Below are 21307 nucleotides of genomic sequence, written 5' to 3'. Positions count from 1 at the left end.
AATGAGAAATTAAATTACAGTAATAAAGCTAATTTGTATACCATCCATTCCTGTATTTATCAATGGTGGGGCTTTAAATTTGACAAAATTGTACCCCCATGCAAGACTGATAGTTTTACCGTGCCAAGTGCAGGCTCCCTCGATTAGTAGGATGACTTAAGCAAGTGAATTTCTCATCATCATCTGTCAGTCAAGACCATTAGCAGGAAGATTAAGAACACTCTTGGCAAGGTACTAATAATGTACCTCTGTCATCGCAGACATCATCCCCAACTGTACTGCATGTCACAGATGATAGGGGCATATACTGTTCAGTGCACCTTGAAATTGCTAACAAATAATGTTTTAAGGATGTTACATGTGTTTTCTTGATCTTTTATTTTATTTACATTTTCACAATTTTTAGATCTTTGAGTTACACATTTGTATCTTGTTCATTTTGTTAACTTTTATTTAGAAGGGTTTATCTTCCTAAAATGTGCTTTTTTCATTTTTGAATTTGCCATTAGTTGTCACTGTAGCCAGTATAATGCCATGGTGTTGTCAAATGCCACAGATGGACATAAATACATGCAGGTGTGCATGTGTTCTCATGTACTTATCTACCTACCTATCTACCTACTTACAATGCTTGTGAAAACTTTTCGGACCAACATAATTGTTTTAAATGGTTGATGATGAAAGCAGTTTCCTGGTAGGGGGTGGGGATGTACATGTGGTTTTATCACTAATGGCTAAATTTGTGTGGGTGATAGAAACAGAATTCCCATTGAGCTGCTATCAATAGCAACACAACTTGTCATCAGGTGCTCAGTGTTGTCTGGATGTATCAACAAGTCTAGAGAGTGTTCCAGCTGTGCTAAAATATGCATTCTTCATCTTCTCTCTTTCTGGTCTTCTCTGGCCTAAATCTTGAGAAAGCAAGGTTGAGACACATCTCTTTTACTGTATATACTTGCTTATAAGTTGAGTCCATCTGAAAACTGCACAGACCCACTGTTGTATGATGTGGTGGTAGATCTAGATCTTGCAGTTTGTTATAATGAGAAGAAGAATTAAAGACTAATGAGCTAATGCGACAGTAGATCAGGTCAGTGTTGGTTGCAGTGTGATTTGACTTACAAGTAAGTGTGTATATGTGTGTGTTTTTGTGTATATATATGGTTCTTCATTTTAAATTCATCTGAATCATGCTACTCATAGTTGTTAGCCTTTCTCTGTTTAAAATGTGTGGCATAGCATGCATGACATTTTCTGTTAGCATCAAATTGTTTTAAACTTTGTGTGCTTGTCCATAATAGGTAAAATACCTTCAACGGAAACTCACAGATTTTGTTACAGATTTTTACGATTTGTTTTCTGAACAACCTAATTGATCAGTATTTTGATCAGCATGTTGCGAGCACAAACTGGTCCCTTGCCGTCACAGATTAATATTATAACAGATATTATGTGACACAAAAGACGGGTCAGATCAGGAGATTCACAAAATTTGGTCAGGAGTTTTGACCTCAGAAAAGAGATGATTTTCAGTGACCAGATTTTTAGCATGCAGATGAACAAAAATTACAACCATTGAACGAATTTACATTTGTTTAATATTAAAATATGTATGTCATCTCATTTCATGGTAACTTGTTGCTATTCATGCTCTTTGTACCGCAAGCATTCTTGAATTTGTTCAGATCATTGCATGATTATATTGTTGGCAGTCCTTGATTTTAACCCTTTGAAGTTGATTAAATACTGTTATTGGATCCAGGTTTCCTTTCCAGTCATCCAGAATTTTCTTCAGAATGGAAAATGTCCTTTTTAGTGTCCACACTGGAATGTGGCAATGTCAGTACAACTTTTCTGAGTCCATCTAGAGGTTTCAATTATTTTCTGACTCTGGGGGGTAGATTCAGCTTGCCAACAGTCTGCCAGAACAGTCGATTTCATACTGAATTTAACTGAGTTGCTCCGTAATTATCCGAATAACCTCCCAAGTTACTTTATACTCCAGCCAATCAAATGCTGGTGGGTACATGTACATAACAAAATGGCGTCCATTGTTGTTTAGAAATATTTAAGAAATAAAATTAATTAAATGATTGAAATTTATATGTAAATTATCCACGTGATCAAAATTCCGAGCAAATTACGAAGTTCACCGAAGTCTGCATGAAATGGGCTACTGCTTAAGACTGGTACTCTGTCTAATGTGTGTGTGATTTGGATTTTTTAAAGTAGCTTTAACAATCTTTCAGTCATATCTCTATGATGTCTGCAGCATGGCAGTTTATAGTGATGTCCAGCACTGGGGCATCATGCTGCAGACATGTAGCATGATGTCCCACCCAGTGACACCAGGCCAACCAGTCCTAACACAAACCTCTTAATGCTGAGCGCCAAGCGAGGCAACTGTTAGTACCATTTTAGTAAGTCTTTGGTATGACTTGGCAGGGGATCAAACCCATGACCTCTCGCATCTGAGGTGGACACTCAACACATGACCACCTTAGTGGTCGGTACTCTGTCTGATGCTTTTTTAATGTCAGCCTTTGCATGAAGCACAAAACCTTTGTGACTTATAGCCTAATTTGCTGACATATTATCACTATTACCAATCTTTAATGATGACTGTCAAATCTGGAAAATGATTATCATTTGCATGTAGCAGAGAGAGAAAGACCCCATTCATCCCAGGCCCCACTCATCCCAGGCATTATGATGACAGTTTTTGCGATCTGGTTGTTCATAGTAGTAAAAGTCATGGTCACTTGGTTGTGTTCTGGAGATGGTTACTCACAACAGTTGGTTTATATAATAATATTATTATTTTTATAAAAATAAGATTATGATTTCTTATAAACAATAAAATAGTCACTGAGTGAGTAAATCTTGTTCATTTGCATCAGAACTTTTGTGTGATCTATGAGTCGGGGACTGAAAAATCAGTTGCTACCAGAAACAGTACATTATATTCGGCTGTAAAGTTTCAAAGTGTCTCAGCAAAGTGTAACTTTATCACCATTTAATGCAGATACTGTAAACATGGATTTCACTGATGGCTTATTTGTTGTTGAGTTAAAATGCTTTTATGAGATGGAGTTTCTGCACGATGCCTGATTTTCATTCTTCCGCTATAGCAGTCATTAAAATCATCTTATAAGAAGAGCAGAATGCATATTCATGTCTCCTTGAACTTGATTGCAACCACTGAAATGCCCATTTCCAATCGTCATTTAAAACTGCAATTTGTAAGTGTATTGACTGAATATTTAATCATAGGTGACGATAGCAAGAGTATTGTTTTTAAAGCTGTTTGGGATGTTTTTCTAAAATCTGTCAAATTTCAAATTTCTATTGTCAGCCCATAAAATGCAAAAAGATGTGTTCAAAATGCTTGAGAGTAAAGAAAGCTGGTTTACAATTTTCCTGTGTCAGCTTTTCAATAATTTTTTTTATAAAGGTTGTTCAAACAAAATTCTCAGTGACATTGTATACAGTGCTGAGTATTTGATTCCCATGAAGGATTGCTAGAAATAAGTTATTACGGGTTGATTTATTATTGTACATGTTTTTGTGTCAGGTTTAAGCCATGTTTGGAAGAAGAAAAAAAAGAAGATATTTATTATATTATTTGTTAAGTGCAGTCAGTCAATTTGAAACCTATAGTTAACCCTTGTTGATCACAAATTGTACAATGGCAGATAGAACTGTGTTTGCACTTTACAATATTATATTCTTTATTTCAGTCTTTTTAATCTGTGACATTTCATTGCTGGGTTTTTCTTACAGTTATAGTGTCCCAGATTGGGATGATAACATCTATCAAAGTTTTGGTTGCCAGTGATTGGACACTGCAAATATGTGAGACAACCTGGAATTAACATGCAGTGTCTGTCCCTCTAGGATCATTGAGCAAGATTTACAGTCCCTCACATAATTAGATGATTATATTTCAGCAGTTGTCCTGTTATATCCATTCAACAATACAGAGAGCTGGATCATCATCCACCTGTACAATTAGCAGGTATCAGGTCTCATTGTGACCCAGGGAAACGTGACCCAGGTTCAAAGGGGGACAGGAGTATATCACTGATACCTATAATTGGTCATGGACCTTATCAGGTCATGGCTAGGTAAAGGAAGGGTTAGTCCTTTGTATGTGTTGTATCTGTTTATTTGGGCCAAGTTAAAGTAAAAGATTATTATTGAAAAACTATAATCAGACGGACTTGATTATTGGTTGTAATTTGTTACTAGGTGAAGGTTTACAAGAACATATTTCACTATCATAATCAGATTTCTTCTTTATATTGCGGTGCATGTGATTTAGAATAATTGCACACCCTTCTCCTATTAATTACAGTTGAAGAATGTTCATTTTGGTTCCTTCCACATTTTTCAAACATTTTTTTAACTTTACTCCAAGTTGGATAATTGTTTTGAGTATTTACACCCATTGTTATTTTTTTAAAATATATAATGAGTCAAATTAATCCTTTTTCGTTCATAGTATATCTGATGCACCCAATTGCATTTTGTTGGAGAATGATGGGGGAAGAGTAATGTTGGTGTTATGGTTAGTGTTTTAGACACACAATCAGAAGGGTTTCAGATTCTACAGTTAGATCAGGTCTGGTTATTGTTTATTTTTTTGGGTTTAACACCAGTTCTCAGTGCAAGACAGCTATACAAGGTGGCCAGTATAACTAGTGGAGGAAGAACCTGGGAACAGTGGTAAGAACAAATGACCCATGGGAAACTACTGGCAAGCTCTCTGATATATCCACATTGACTAAGCACTATATAGGTGAGATGGCAGTGATTGTAAAGATAAACAATTTAGGCCACTTGGCCACCTGGGGCCTCAGCTCAGGCCTACTCCAGTCACATTTGTGCTAAATAACCTATTTGTGTTGCTGTGCTGTATAGCAAAGAAACCAAACTAAACTAAAGTTTTGGGTAACTGTGATAAGTTGCTTATACTTTGATAACTGAAAAATTACCTGAATTAGCAATAAGTACATTTAAGAAAAGCAGTCCAGCACATCCTTTTCAGAAGTCAGCTGTTTGAAAAGCTTTGCTTGAAGGGAAAATAACATGAGTTGATATTAGTCATTGTATGACAAGTTGCCTTCAGATATTATTACTTTATATTCCAACATGAATATAAAATGTGATATAATGCAGAGATGCGATTTTGGGCAGAATTATTCCTATTTTCAACCATATGATAACATTTATAAAATTCTGTTTTTACCATTACGATAACATATATAAAATTCTGATTTTGCCACTACAATAACATATCTAAAATTCTGATTATACCATTACAATAACATATTCTGATTTTACCATTACAATAACATATATAAAATTCTGATTTTACCATTACGATAACATATATAAAATTCTGATTTTACCATTACGATAACATATATAAAATTCTGATTTTACCCTTATGATAACATATAAAATTCTGATTATACCATTACGATAACATATATCAAATTTTGATCAAACGCTTGCAGGAAAATTGAAACTTCACCATTGGTACTTTTGGTATTTTGATTTTGATTAGTTAAACTTGTATAATATCTGATTGCAATTCATTTGCAAACAACTATAAAAACACTTATTTCACAAAAGCAGGTCATTTTCTCACTGTCTGTCTTTCTGTGGATGATGGTACAGTTTAAAGTAATCGAATATTCATCAATCAGGATTCTCATCAGCTTTACATCCTGTTTTACCAAAAAAGTTGAAAAGATATGTTTGAACAAACAGCAGATGAAGATCAGATCTCGTCCCTCCCCAAAAAAATATACCATATATACTAGCTTATAGGTCAGGCCCAACCTGGCATTATGTGAAGGCAGATTAGGTATGTGGTGTTAGTAGTTGGATCCAACTTACAAAGCTATACAGTATGCAAGAGAAAAATTCAAACAGAGTATTTCATGGCATGAAGACTGTTGTAGGATGCACATTTTGACAATAGAGCACTTTGAGTGAGTTCTAATGCCAAAATTAAATAATTTTATATGAATTTCATGTATTCCTATTTTTATGCTAATATTTGGATTTTTAAAGCTTCATGTGTGTAGAGGCTGCCATCTCTGTATAACACCACCTTTGTCCAGCCATCTGTATATTTACTGATCCATTGAAGTTTTGTAGGGACATTTGTATTCCATGAATATATTTATGAACATTTTATTTCTGACACTGAGAAATGGTTTGTTACTGTCAAAGAATTAACAAAGCTGAAACTTGACAAAATTTGAAAACTTCACTTTTTATTCACAATCCTAACAAGTTTTAAATTTAAGTAGGTATTTTTGGTGTAAAAAATAACTTTTGTATATTATTATTTAGCATTTTGTTCCAATTGAAGTAGGGGCCCCGAGTGGCCGAGTGGTCTAAAGTGCTCACCGTTCCGGATCACTGCCATCTCACCTCTGTCTGCAAGGGTTTGAGTCCAATGCTTGGCTAGCGTGGATACGTGGGAAAGCCTGCCAGTAGCTTCTCGTGGGTCGGTGGTTCTTCCCTGGGTTTTCCAGGGTTCTTCCTCCACCAGTTATTCTGGCCGCCATGTATAGCCTATCTTGTGCTGAAAAATGGCGTTAAACCCTAGAACAAAAACAACAACCAATTGAAGTACTGTAATAGCCTGATGAACACATCAGAACAGTTTGGTCTTCCTTTTCCTGTTGCAAGCCTGCTATGGACTGCTTTTAATGCATGACTGAATTTAGATCTGGGTTGAACTGGTCAGTTATTATCCAGGCTTGAGCATAGATCCTGATTTGCCTGTGCATTATGCTATGGGAAATCAGGATCTTTCTTATTTGCAGTTTGCTTAGACTTATAAGTGAGTGTAGATGGTATCTCATGGTGAGAGAAAAAGAGGCAGTTCAGGTGGTCCTCTTTCTCTATCCTCAATCATTGTTGTACCAAGTACATAGGATTGCATGAAGTATACAGATTTTATTGCAATGGAATGTCCTCTTTCTCTATCCTCAATCATTGTTGTACCAAGTACATAGGATTGCATGAAGTATACAGATTTTATTGCAATGGAATGTCCTCTTTTCTCTGTCCTCAATCATTGTTGTACCAAGTACATAGGATTGCATGAAGTATACAGATTTTATTGCAATGGAATGTCCTCTTTTCTCTGTCCTCAATCATTGTTGTACCAAGTACATAGGATTGCATGAAGTATACAGATTTTATTGCAATGTTCCATTGAAAACATGGTGTGTTGTAAAAATAATCCCGGCATCCCTGTCATTTGCAGCTTGTAACTACAAATGTCAGTATTGGTCATTTAGTATAGCCTGGTTTACTGAATTAAGTGTAGTAAACATTGGATTGATTGGTGAAGTATCTCTCTAGATTTCATAGTGTTCCCTTAAAAGTTACAATGGGGGACACCTTGTCCCCTGAAAACTTCAGCTGCCTTTAAAAATGCCCTTAAAATGCACAACAAAATGTTTGACTTGAATGGTTGTTGAGAATATTAAGATGCTTAGAGACAAAGTAATTTTTAATGAATGATGACATTGATTCTGAGAAACAAAAAGTGTGGTTTAAAGTCCCAGAAAACCGTTGTAGCACAAAATAATGGTAATTCGAAGAGGCCACCCAATTTTTTGGATTGTGTAACATAAAACGCAGAGACAAGTATCAGGTTTTCAACAAGTGCAAGACATATGGTGCTGTAGTTTCAGATGCTTATTGTGCCAAATATTAAATACAGAGACAGTCACACTCTGCTTTTGAAATCATGTGGGAATAGTTTTAACAGGGGAGAGCTTGTCTGGTTCCCTGTTGTGTGTGTGAAGGTGATCACAGATGGGGGAATTCAACTGTCAGTCACTTGTCACTGTCATTCACACATGAGCAGTTTACAAGTTCAGCAGTCAGAATAGATAAAAAGTACACATTTGAGGTGGAAAAGTTGTCAGGGTATGCTTTCTGTCAAAATATAGACATTACATTCCAGCTGTATTACCAGGATTCAGTAATGATGATTCTACCATACTCCAAAGTGAGGAATTTAGAGCTTCCTAAACAGGCGAAATTACTTGTATAATTGTTAGACAGTGTATTTTTAAACACATCCATCATTAAGTAGTTCAGAGATGATTAATTTGTAAAAGCAGATTGAAACATATCTGTCTGCTTCCTGTGCTGAGAATACACATCATCAGACCGAACACACCACACCACGAACACACCATGGGTCAGGGGCGTCAAACCTTTTTTTTCTTCTGGAGGCCAAAACAGATAAAATGCTAAAGGTTGCAGGCTGCAGTTTCTTATTACTAATTAAAATGCTTGTTTTCAAAAGGACTGCCTATGTGGCTGTGGGCTGAACAATGTAGGACTGGGCTAAATGGGAACTGTGGAGCGGACAAGCGTGCCGTATGTGCTTCGGAACTTGCACAATTCTACATTTTTCTTGATATATTTGCTGCAGAAATGCCAAATGTACAGATTCCAATGGTGAACAGTGTTCTGTATTTCTAAAGGGGTGTTAATTGTGTTTTATTATGATTCACTACAGATATGCATTTTAAATTTGGTATTCAATTTTAATATACTAAATTGCTCTTTCCCCCTTGGCACTTGTCTTTTTATTATTTCTGTCGTATGAGAAATGTTTAATTTAGATTGTCAGGAGTATTATAAAATAATAAAAAAATACTTTTAAAACATTTTTAAAAAAAATGATTTTCATGGGACCTATATGTCCAAATACTTTAACAGAAACAGTGGCATTTCCTTCCAATCAAAATTCACATGAATTATGTAGTGATTTTAGAGAATGATTCTCTTTATGATATGCATGCGTGAAATCTGTATAAAATTTATTAGTTTCCCCAGACCTGTATTTCACTTGGACATGTTAATATTTCTGACTTGAGTTGTCAAAAGCTGTCTCATTGGTTATCATACCAGACCTATGTTTACAAAGTTGCAGCATTTGAATCATTTATCTGGATCAGTCTCCATAGGCTATCATCTTGGGTCCAGCTTGTGCAAAGAACATTATTCCAACTGCCTAAATGGCACTAAATAATCTATTTGTGTTTGTGTGCCATCAAATACCAGACACCTGGCTTGATGGAGGAAAGAGTATGCATAACAGAATATGTGACTTAACATAAAAACTTCAGTTAATGTTGAAATTGTTGACAGAATAGTTGAATTTTTGGCAGATGATTCATGCCTTATATTTCCCCCGTTTTATAACTTATAACTTTGTGCAGGTTACTAAACTATAAGTCAATGCAAAATGAGTGTCACATACTTTGTAAAATTATAGTCTTAGATGCAAAGCAGTATGAGACTGACAGAAAATGACTTAAAAATTGAAATATATGCATGAGCTGTAATTAAATATTTAATGGCCAGAATGACATTTATGAACCATAATGTCATTTTATATGTTTCCAGTGTGCTGCTTTGTAAGACATAATATATTTATTAAAATGTCAAGTCATAAATTCCTGCAAGTTATATAAGAAAATTATGATCACCCAGTTGTCATTTTTGCTGTTATTTTAGCATTTTGTGTTGATAAATGAAGGTCCATCAACTTTATACAAATGTTTGCTTCCAATTGTCCTGGGTCTCTTTATGTCAGATGTCTGTTTATTAAAGTTGAGAAACAAATATGGGTGATTATATAACCTTTACATGTATTGGCCTGCAGGATTGAACTGGGGATTATAGAGGTGCTAAGCGAGTATGTTAATGCTCCACAATAAAAGACCCCCAAACTCACCAAGTATTTTCAGATTTTTGTCAGTCTCAGTTAATTGACCAATTCCTGGGTTAGCTCTAGGAACAAGTTTTAATTTTTATTATAATTTTTTTTTCTTTCAAAATATATCAATATTGCTCTCATGATTACTAGCACAGACTTATCAAGTAAATATAAAATCAAAAGATCATTTATGTGTGCGTATGCAATAATAATATAATAATAATAAAAATAATAATAATAATAATAATATTTTCAGAGGGTGTCTCAATTATTTACAAATAAGAAACTAATCTTCCTTGAGTCCCTCTATTATGTACAGATAAAATAGAAGCTAATAATAATAATATGTTCACACACAGAGAGACAAACACACAGACACACTATTTACATAACTGCTACCTTGCTGCAGAAATGAAAATGAAGCACAGTAGATGGGGGGTGGGGGGTGTAACATGTACTTTAATAAGTACGCCATTCTTTATAATTTTATCCATCTAATACACCTGTTGTGGAAGGAAGCGATGCATGGAGCTGATTTAATATCATGTGGAATGTTATTCCAAACAAGTGCACCTGAAATTTGAAAGCTATTCATGAATAGCTCCTTTTTGGCTTGGGTACTTTGAAATTTTGCCCTTTTAAATGGTACGTGTGTTTGTTTAGTACAGGTATATAATTTCAGATATGTACCAGCCGATGTTTGCTTTATTCTAATGAAGGGTTCATGCATCCATGTGGCTCTTGAAGAATTACTAGATATGGCATTTCAGTTTGTACAAGTGCTAGAGATTATTTATGTTTTCTTGCTGTGCAAACTTTATGTAAATTCAAAAATAAGCTTTTTGAGGATATAATATATTGATCATAGCAATAACCAAGGGATCATTTAACATCGATAAAATGTAAATTAATTTATATTTCAAATAAGAGTTGTTTGCTTGACAAAAAATGTTTTATACAAATCTCTAATGATTGTCCTGTTTGCTAAATAAAAGTTGGCTCTCTCAGCTTTAACACAATTTTAGTGTTTTATTTAAAGAAATTAGTATTATTCCTTGATTCGTCCTCCCATACCCTCTTCAGATTTTCACAAAAGTTATCAGCTTGGCAACCAGTACGTGTGTGTATTTACAACATAAGAAATATTGTGATACCATATTTAAGACAAAAACCACAACTTACACTTTAAAAAATTATCATTTGGATGAATTTCATGAGAAGCTCATTATAACAACTGTGCACTGATGATCTCAAACACAGCGTCCTCATTGTTTTTATATTGTACTTATGATCTCAAACACAGCATCCTCATTGTTTTTATATTGTACTTATGATCTCAAACACAGCATCCTCATTGTTTTTATATTGTATTTATGATCTCAAACACAGCATCCTCATTGTTTTTATATTATGATCTCAAACACAGCATCCTCAATGTTTTTATATTGTACTTATGATCTCAAACACAGTATCCTCATTGTTTTTATAATGTACTTATGATCTCAAACTCAGCATCCTCATTGTTTTTATATTGTACTTATGATCTCAAACACAGCATCCTCATTGTTTTTATATTGTAATTATGATCTCAAACACAGCATCCTCTTTGTTTTTATATTGTACTTATGATCTCAAACTCAGCATCCTCATTGTTTTTATATTGTACTTATGATCTCAAACTCAGCATCCTCATTGTTTTTATATTGTACTTATGATCTCAAACTCAGCATCCTCATTGTTTTTATATTGTACTTATGATCTCAAACACAACATCCTCATTGTTTTTATATTGTACTTATGATCTCAAACTCAGCATCCTCATTGTTTTTATATTGTACTTTTGATCTCAAACACAGCATCCTCATTGTTTTTATATTGTACTTATGATCTCAAACACAGTGTCCTCATCATTTGTATATATATCCTAGAAGAGTTACTTTTCTTAGTTTTTGTTTTTGAACTCTTTGGAGGATCATTCTCTCTCCCACTATGGTTACATCCAATTAAACACTTTAAGGACTCCATTACTAATGATATGGAAGAATGAGGTCCAGTCTAGAAATGAGTGAAGATGAAATGGAGTATATATGGGTTTGGCTATCCAGGATTGGTTGATAAAGAAAGTAAGATTTTAGTAAAATCAGAATCTATTGAGAGCTTATCAAAGTTGTCATGGAAAAGAAACAGAGACATTGTTTTATGGATGGAGTTTCAGTCCATTTACAGACTTGAGCTTGGAAAACTTGTTTGCTGAAATTATGACCTGACTCTTTGGTGCAGAATTGAAAGGACATGTTTCAAACATGTGCAGATCCAGAAAATGTCCTGACTCGTATGATTTATCTCCACAGAAACAATCATCAAGGATGTGTCCATACTGATAAATATAGGTTTGATCATGAGCATTCAGAAATTTGAAGTAATTGAATTTTTAATATCATAGTGTTTGCATAGGTTTAAAGTGGGAACTAAATTAGTATTGCAATTCCAAAAAGATCTGTTTTTGAGACTGAAGTTCCAGGATTTGGGGCCATTGCTGCAAGAAGGAAAGGTACAGGAAAATGTGTTTTTTGAGACTGAGATTTTGGGTTTAAATGGCACTACTAAAAAAAGAAAATGTGCATAGCAAAGGTGTTTGTTTTTCAACTCTGACAGTGTGGAGAAAATTAAAATGCACCAATGTCTGTCACCAGCTAATGGGTTGACATTTATTTGTGATCATTACTAGGAAAGTCATGCGCTGTATGAAACAGACAGCTCATGAAATTGACTGTTCTTGGGTACACTGAAAAAGAATGTGATATAGCACAGATCATAACAACTTTGTCTGTTCTTGAAATACAGATATAAATTTTTTTATGAAGTATGCAGTACTAGATCCTGAAAGTGCCCTTATGGAATTTTATAATATCCAAAATTTAAAAAAGTACAAACTCATTTTATTTTAAGAATTCATCTCAGAAGTTCCAAAAGTAAAAATAAATCTATACAGTGCTAGCAACTTCTGACCGATGCATATCAGAAGTAAGGTCCAACTTTGTACTTGCCAATCAACCCATTTCATTCAGACATCAAAATTAAGTAAATTATTGGTTCAAATTTCCTTTTTAGGTCTACTGGTTATAGACCAGAAGAGGTTATGGGATCGTATGTTATGTGTCATGACATGAGTTTTTACCAAAAGACTTCATAGGATGTCTACTTTGATGCCAAGTCATGACATGAGTTTTTACCAAAAGACTTCTTAGGATGTCTACTTTGATGCCAAATTCATTTCCATTGTGTATACTGAGCAGTTGAAAGGAAGAAATGGTGACATCTTGAATTCTTGGAATTTCGTTTTACACTGTAGAGTGTCAGTCCCCTTGAGGGACTCTTGCTTTTATAATGGGGATTACCAGTGTGGAAAATTTAAAGAATTCCTTCTCATTAAATTTGTAACCTTGTTCAGAAGTCTGGATCAGAACTTTATTAACCCCACTGAATTAAGTGGTAATGATATAGTAACATGCATGGTGATAAGTTATGAGAAAATCGAGATGTTCTAATAGTACCATATATATTCAGTTATAACTTTAGTCCATCAGCAAACAACACAGACCCTGTGCTGCCATTGCATAATATGCTGGGAGATCAGGGTCTGTGTTGTTTGTTTTACTGATCAATGCCAACAAACTGAATAGACCCTGACCTGGTGGCACATTATGTGACTGCAGATCAGGGTCTGTGCAGTTTGCAGTTGGACTTGTCTCGTAAGAAAGGTATATACGGTATTTTAGCAGCTATATCCCTCTGACAAAGGTGTGCTTGGATGAAGACCCTTGTGCTTAGGAGTGTCTATCTTTATGAAGGTATTGTCCAAAAATGAGTGGTGTCTACTTAAGGGATGTGGAGGTATTAGATTAAATATGGTAGACAGATTTTAAAATTCATTGATCCGTTGCCACATTAATGGCTATGGGATGACAAGATTAATAGCATAGCTTGCACAAGCCCCTTGAAATCAATCAAACCCTTATTTCAAGCTATAATCAGTTACAAAATATTTCCAAAGCCCTGATGGTGTAATCTATGACCATTTTTCAAGCAAAGATTCAATTTTGCACATCATTGAAGATTAATTTCTGCAAACAACATTTTCCTGATGAATTTCTAGTAGATTTGAAAGAGATCAATCTCTGTTAATGCCTTTTACAATGAAATTATACTTGGTCCAGTCACATCTATCATGACATGAAAAAAGTAGTTCTTAGTCATAAATTAACAGCTGACTATCAAGATGCTAATATGACGATGGTAACACATGAATTACTTTTAAAAGAGATTTAAACATCAGCTGTATAAAGACATGGAATATTAAATAAGTCTTGGCTCTCTTGAGGTGCAAACAATGGTCACTGATGTTGGAAACTTTAGAAATTCTAATAATAATACGAATTTGTCAGACTTGTAGTATTGAATGCTGTATGTGTAGTATTGAATGCTGTATGTATTGGTGTTATATACAGAGGAAGGGTTCATTCTGTGGAATGATGTTTTTCATATGATGTGTGTTCATTATCATCATATAAATGTATTTTATATACTTCATACGTTTATCAATAGCTGATATATTTTAATCTATTTTGCAGACGATTCCCACTTGTTTAGAGAGCTGTCAACACCCCAGCCAAACCTCTATCGTGGGCAAAACCTCTCGAGTAATTTTCAGCAGGGTAAGCATGTGATTGATTTGCATATGAACAATTATGACTAGATCTTGTTTGTCTTAAAATGTTCATACTAATTAGCATAATGAAATATTAAAATCATTTGCCATTTTGTATTATAACACTTAGCAAACATTACATAGCAAACATTACATAGCAGTATCATCAAATAATGGTAAATCTTTAACATTGTGGGATACATGAAATCTAATAGTGTTGGTTTTGAATAATACAAATATCACTGTAAGCAGCGTGCAGTTTACACAGTGCTTCCTCACTATAAGGTACTTTAGTGTAACAATGTTACTATTATATTGTATTGGCAGGGATGGATCCAATTTCATTAAGTGCTGATAAAATTATATTTATCATGTACATCATTATAAGGTGTTCACACTATAAGACATGTTATAATGAGTGAGTAATGTATCATGTACTTCATTTTAAGGCATTCTCACTATAATATGTGTTATAATGAGGGAGTACTGTATCAGGTACTTTATTGTAAGGCATGCTCACTATAAGACATGTTATAATGAGGGAGTAATGTATCATATACTTCATTATAAGTCAGTCTCACTATAAAGCAGTATGCTCTTTAGTTTGCATGAACAGTCTTATAATGAGGAAGCACTGCATTATTCCACTCGTGTTGCAAATTGCATATCAGATAAACACTGTTGTGAAATCCTCTATCAAATTATATCCACTAATAATTACATTATAAAAGTTTATGAACCCAAGTTATATTTTCCCATATTATCTGTGTAATAACACTCTTCGATATAACAAATGATGCATCCAGATGTACTTTAAAGTCATTTCACTACATTACAGTAAAATTTTATTAAGTAATTGATGCGATTTTTAGGTCTTATATTTGAACTCATTTGAAACTTGCCAAATGATTTCATTAATGCCAAGGACTTGTGTAGGATCCTTGGTTTATCGTAAATGAATCTGTTTTATTAGCCCATCTAAGTCATAAACCAAAATAGCTTATGGAATTGTCTGTTATCTATCAACATGGTGTTTTTGCCAGCATACTTCTTATGATACCTAGTCAGTCCTAAATGAAAATGGTGCCAGTCATACATACAATATGGCTACCGTGATGGCTGCCATGAAAATATTGTCATTATTCCCTCTTAATGGATGATTATTATAACTCAAGGTTTTCACCAAAATACTTCTAATGATGTCTACTTTTTCCTAAATGAAAATAGTGCCAATCCCACATCCAACATGTCCACCACAGCAACTAATTTGAAAATCTTGTTATCACTGAAGAATATCACAGATTATTTCAACACTCAGCTGTTAAAAGGAAGAAATGGTCTTATCTTGATTTCCTGGAAATTCCTTTCACCCATTATCAGTCCCTTTGATGGACTCTTGTAATACAGTAATTTTAGCAGTACAGATGGTGGCATCTGGTAATTATGTCTCTCCCCTCCACACTAAGAGTGGGAGTCATATTGGTGCTTTGCTGTCTGTTCATGCATCATCTGTCCATCACACTTTCTTGTAAGCAAGAAATTTAAAAAACCTAGATACCTTGGATGACTAGCAGGACCTAATTAGTTTTTGGTGATTGACCTTAATTTGCAATTGTTTTACATTTTTTAAAAAACTTTTTGACCAATAAACTTGTAAGCACTTATGAGCAAAAAGTATTTGAGATAGACAGCAAAATAATTGGTATGAGTATATGTAGGGCTTTTACTTATCAGCCAGAAGTCCGTTGATTTACATGCCTACTTTTACTTATCAGCCAGAAGTCCATTGATTTACATGCCTACTTTTACTTATCAGCCAGAAGTCCATTGATTTACATGCCTACTTTTACTTATCAGCCAGAAGTCAGTTGATTTACATGCCTACTTTTACTTATCAGCCAGAAGTCCATTGATTTACATGCCTACTTTTACTTATCAGCCAGAAGTCAGTTGATTTACATGCCTACTTTTACTTATCAGCCAGAAGTCCGTTGATTTACATGCCTACTTTTACTTATCAGCCAGAAGTCAGTTGATTTACATGCCTATTTTTACTTTACACGGTCTTGAAAGTAACAGATCACAATATACTATATATTGTCATTAATGTGGAGTTTACCACTGAATAATTATTTCTACTTTCAATTGTACTGGTCAGAAATAGCCATTAGGTGTACAAAGCAAGTTTGTAGAGGCAAGCTGAAAATCTGTGACTTTCTATATTAAACTGGTAAAAATATTAATTTTATTCACTGCTAGATTTTGCTGTTTATTTGTATTAAGTACCAGTGTCACAGAATGACATTAGTGGAAATTGGGATTTGGATGGGTGGGTGAAGGCTTATGTTTTTGCTTACAAAACTGAATTTCTTCTAGTATTTGAGATTGAAGTACTAAAACAACTGAAGGAAGCTATATACTTACAGTGACCTCAGATGGATAGCAACTAAATCAGCGTATGTTGCCACTGGGGACTGAATTCTCAGCTTTAGATATGCATAGTGTGTCTATTACCATTGTGATGCTGATGAAAATCTAGTTTTGAAACATTTCACTGGTACTAGCAAAACTGATAATTGGTTGAATTTTTAATATGAATATACAGTCATATGGAGGTAGGACCCCCCCCCCCACGAGTGGATCAAGTGTGGCAATCATGTACAGGGAGGGGATCTAAATCTATATTAAAAAAAAGGACAGATAGAGAGATAAATAGAAAGAAAATGTTTTGTTGCAATACAAGTGCTATGGCAGTGATATTAATTTCTTGTTTTCAGAGACAAAGCAGCAACTATCAAATACATTAGGAACGTCCACTCATGTTTTCTACATTGCCATTGGCTGTGCATGTGCCTTCATCCTCCTTATAGCCCTGGCCGTGGCAGTATACTACCTTAATACGCAGAAAACAGGGTCCAGGGCCTATGCAGAAAAAATAAGGTATTCAGAAATCCTGCTTTTTAAAAACATGCTTGTATTGACTATTTGCAGTACACCACTCCCTCGATAACGTGCGCCCTGATAACTCGTGAGCCCACCTATAATGTGGGGTCAGGCGTGAATCCCATTTTTTAAAAAACAGAAAATACCCGCAAAAAATTGATCCCTATTTATTGAATTTGAAGAAAATTGCGATCGAAATTGGTAACTGAAACATTGATATATTGCTTGTTTTATGGATGAAAACGATAGATTGGACCTGGAAATTTTAATTAGCATTTTGAAATTATCAGCTTTTAAAAAGAAGTCATATAATTGGTTACATTTTCTTTCCAAATGACATTCTTAGTACACCATAATTAAATATATTCAAGGAAATTTCGATCAATGAAAATGTCACTTCTAGTGTAGGCAGTACATTAATATTAAAATGCCAATTAAATAATTTTTATTAAGTGAAATTTGTGTTTTAATTCTATCTTCTTGTTCCTCCTAAGTGTAATCATCATAAATGCAATGTGTATTTAAATGTAAATTGTGTCAATCTCCCATAACAGCTATGCCCGCAAGCATTTCTCTGAGAACCTATTTAAGTGCTGACTGTGTTTTGATAAGTGACTTGTGGGAAGTATTTGTTGTATTGTTGCACTGAATTAAAAGCTGGCCTCCTTTGTATTATCATGTTAATTATGACTTTTGAATTAAATAAAGGAGGTGGAATAAAAGAAAGGTTAAAAGGCACGCAAATCCATCCTACTTAAAATCTAGCAGCCCTGGTCGTATGTCGGGTGAACTCACTTCAGTTGGTCAATTTAACAGTTATAAATGTTATTGTGTATCCATCATACAGTATGTAACATAAACTACTTTAGTTAACCAACTCATTCATAATTGTGATCAAAGATAGCAAGGCAACCAAGTGAAATAAATACTTCACAAAATAATGAGCTTGGTTTTACAGATATGGACCATTGTGGGCAAGTGAGTTTCAGAGAATACCTGAACTGGCACTTTCAGATATCCTTAAGGATGATAAGAATGTTTCACTATTACTTCCAGTGAAACATGAAATCAATATTGTACTAATTGAACAAGACAAAAATTGAGTTTCGACGTAGACAAGTGGCTCATTAAATAAATGTCATTAGTTTTTGAGAAAATGGAAACTTGTTTGGTGGTGTATCAGCAGTTAGTTTAGTTCATTGTTACTTCCACTCCTAACTTGGCATTATACTGTTAAATACTAAGGGAATCAGACTAATCAACAAAACAAAAAGCAGTGATGTAGTACACAGATTTTTTCAAGTACACATGATGGTAGTTGAAACTAGTTGGAACAATCTTTCACATGTTGGACATTTTGAAAAAAAATGTTATTGATGCAGTCCCTCAGTAACTTGCACTTATAGTGCGGTCTTTTTTTGTGGACCCTGTTGTGCACGAGTTGTCAAGAGAGAGGTGTATTTCAAACATATTTTATTGTGAAATCGTTTATTGTCATGTGCATGGTGACTCAGCAGTTAGCTTGCCAGACTCAAGACCGAGCGGGTACAGGTTTGAATCCAATGATCAGACCGGCTATATTGGTGTGTCCTTTGGCAAAGAACTTTGCTCTAATTGGCTCAGCACTAAATAACCTATTTGGTGTTGGTGTGTTATAGAGCAACAAACCAAGCCAAATTAATTTCATGTGTATTAGTTATCATTATTTAAAAAAAGATTAGGCAAAATATTCCACTGTATCCAAAGAAGGCTCATTGCTCATTTGATTTTTAAATTTCTCAGTAGTACATCATGAAACTTAGTACATTCACAGCATTTTTATGAAAATCCATGACCAGGTGATGAGACTACCATAAGTACTCACATACAAGTCCAGTCCAGTTGCAGACGACATAAATCTAGATCTGCCATCACATATTGCACAAGCAGAACAGTACCTGTGTTGATGGTTTTACTGATTATTCCTAACAAACTACATAGACCCAGATCTGCCATCGCATATTGCACAAGCAAAACAGTACCTGTGTTGGTGTCTGCCATCGCATATTGCACAAGCAGAACAGTGCCTGTGTTGATGGTTTTACTGATTATTCCTAACAAACTACATAGACCCAGATCTGCCATCGCATATTGCACAAGCAGAACAGTACCTGTGTTGGTGTCTGCCATCGCATATTGCACAAGCAGAACAGTGCCTGTGTTGATGGTTTTACTGATTATTCCTAACAAACTACATAGACCCAGATCTGCCATCACATATTGCACAAGCAAAACAGTACCTGTGTTGGTGTCTGCCATTGCATGTTGCACAAGCAGAACAGTGCCTGTGTTGATGGTTTTACTGATTATTCCTAACAAACTACATAGACCCAGATCTGCCATCGCATATTGCACAAGCAGAACAGTGCCTGTGTTGGTGTCTGCCATCGCATATTGCACAAGCAGAACAGTGCCTGTGTTGATGGTTTTACTGATTATTCCTAACAAACTACATAGACCCAGATCTGCCATCGCATATTGCACAAGCAGAACAGTGCCTGTGCTGATAGTTTTACTGATTATTCCTAACAAACTACATAGACCCAGATCTGCCATCGCATATTGCACAAGCAGAACAGTACCTGTGTTGGTGTCTGCCATCGCATATTGCACAAGCAGAACAGTGCCTGTGTTGATGATTTTACTGATTATTCCTAACAAACTACATAGACCCAGATCTGCTATCGCATATTGCACAAGCAAAACAGTACCTGTGTTGGTGTCTGCCATCGCATATTGCACAAGCAGAACAGTGCCTGTGTTGATGGTTTTACTGATTATTCCTAACAAACTACATAGACCCAGATCTGCCAGTGCATTATGTGATGGCAGATTTTAAGCTGTATAGCATGCACTTGTACCTGGCTTATAAATGAGTTCTTAATAAATAAAATAATTTTTTTAACACGTTAAAATTTCTTATTTTTTTGATTCATTTAGTCCTTATTACTTTCTTAGCTGCCTTCCATTTATTGTGACATGTGAATTTATCATTTTTATGAACGTGACATTGTTATGTTTAGCATATCTCTCGGCTAAATTTTACATTTAGTTCACAATAGAGGGACCTTTGTGTTCTTGAAGCACTTTCTATTTGTGATTAGTAATGTTAGATCTCTTATTGCAGCAAATCATAATGTATCACTGACGTATCACTTTATTAAGGTCAATACAATTTTGAGTTTAATGTATTGAAGTGACTCTGATTTGCTTTTCTTTGCAGTACTTTCTGTGACAAAATATATTTTCAGTGCATGCATATTTTGTCTTCTTTGACAGTAAAATAGGGTTATGAACAATTAAAGGTCAATTTATGGTCAGGGATTACTGGCATTACTTGGAGAACAATGTTAATTTAAATTTTATGGCATATTTTTACCAAATTAAAGAGGCATTACCATACATGTGACAGAACCAGGATTTCAAGCCAGTAAATTTACAGTTTTGATAAGTAGATTGGCTCTAAACCAGTGTTTTTCTATCAGCATAAATTGCATGTTTTAAGGGAATGGAAAAACAGAACAGGTACATGTTTTGCCATAATAATTATTCTCTTCATTCGTTTTGAACCTGAATTTGATGCTTGAAAATTCTACAATAATAAGTGTCAGTATATTGTCAATTAATGTAAATGTAAGAGTTGTTTGTCTTATAGTTTACTGCAAAGATGTTTTAAAATGTAAAATCCAATAACATATTTAGGTTGCTTTACAAGATCACTGTCTGGTGACCAATGATGACATTCACTGTTATTATGAACACATTAACCCCTGGAGGTTTTTGTCGTTTTTGCCTGAAATTTGAATAGGAAACACATTTTGAAAGCTATTTCTGAATGCATCTTA

At 34.6% G+C, this 21307-nt stretch overlaps 1 protein-coding gene across 2 annotated transcripts in view; it reads left to right on the top strand.

Moving 5' to 3' along the window:
- LOC149800114 (inactive tyrosine-protein kinase RYK-like) overlaps positions 1-21307 on the top strand; it is a 221241-nt gene that overhangs the window by 161221 nt on the left and 38713 nt on the right. For both annotated transcript variants that reach the window (XM_089959709.1, XM_089959708.1), the window contains exons 5-6: positions 14404-14487; positions 17258-17420. In XM_089959709.1, coding sequence (XP_089815835.1) covers positions 14404-14487; positions 17258-17420 — 247 coding nt within the window. The remainder of the gene's footprint in view (positions 1-14403; positions 14488-17257; positions 17421-21307) is intronic.

The sequence above is a fragment of the Sinohyriopsis cumingii genome, chromosome 5 (assembly GCF_028554795.1).
Source record: "Sinohyriopsis cumingii isolate HCF-2022 chromosome 5, ASM2855479v2, whole genome shotgun sequence".
Taxonomy (NCBI): domain Eukaryota; kingdom Metazoa; phylum Mollusca; class Bivalvia; order Unionida; family Unionidae; genus Sinohyriopsis; species Sinohyriopsis cumingii.
This window is presented reverse-complemented; position numbering and strand designations above follow the sequence as displayed.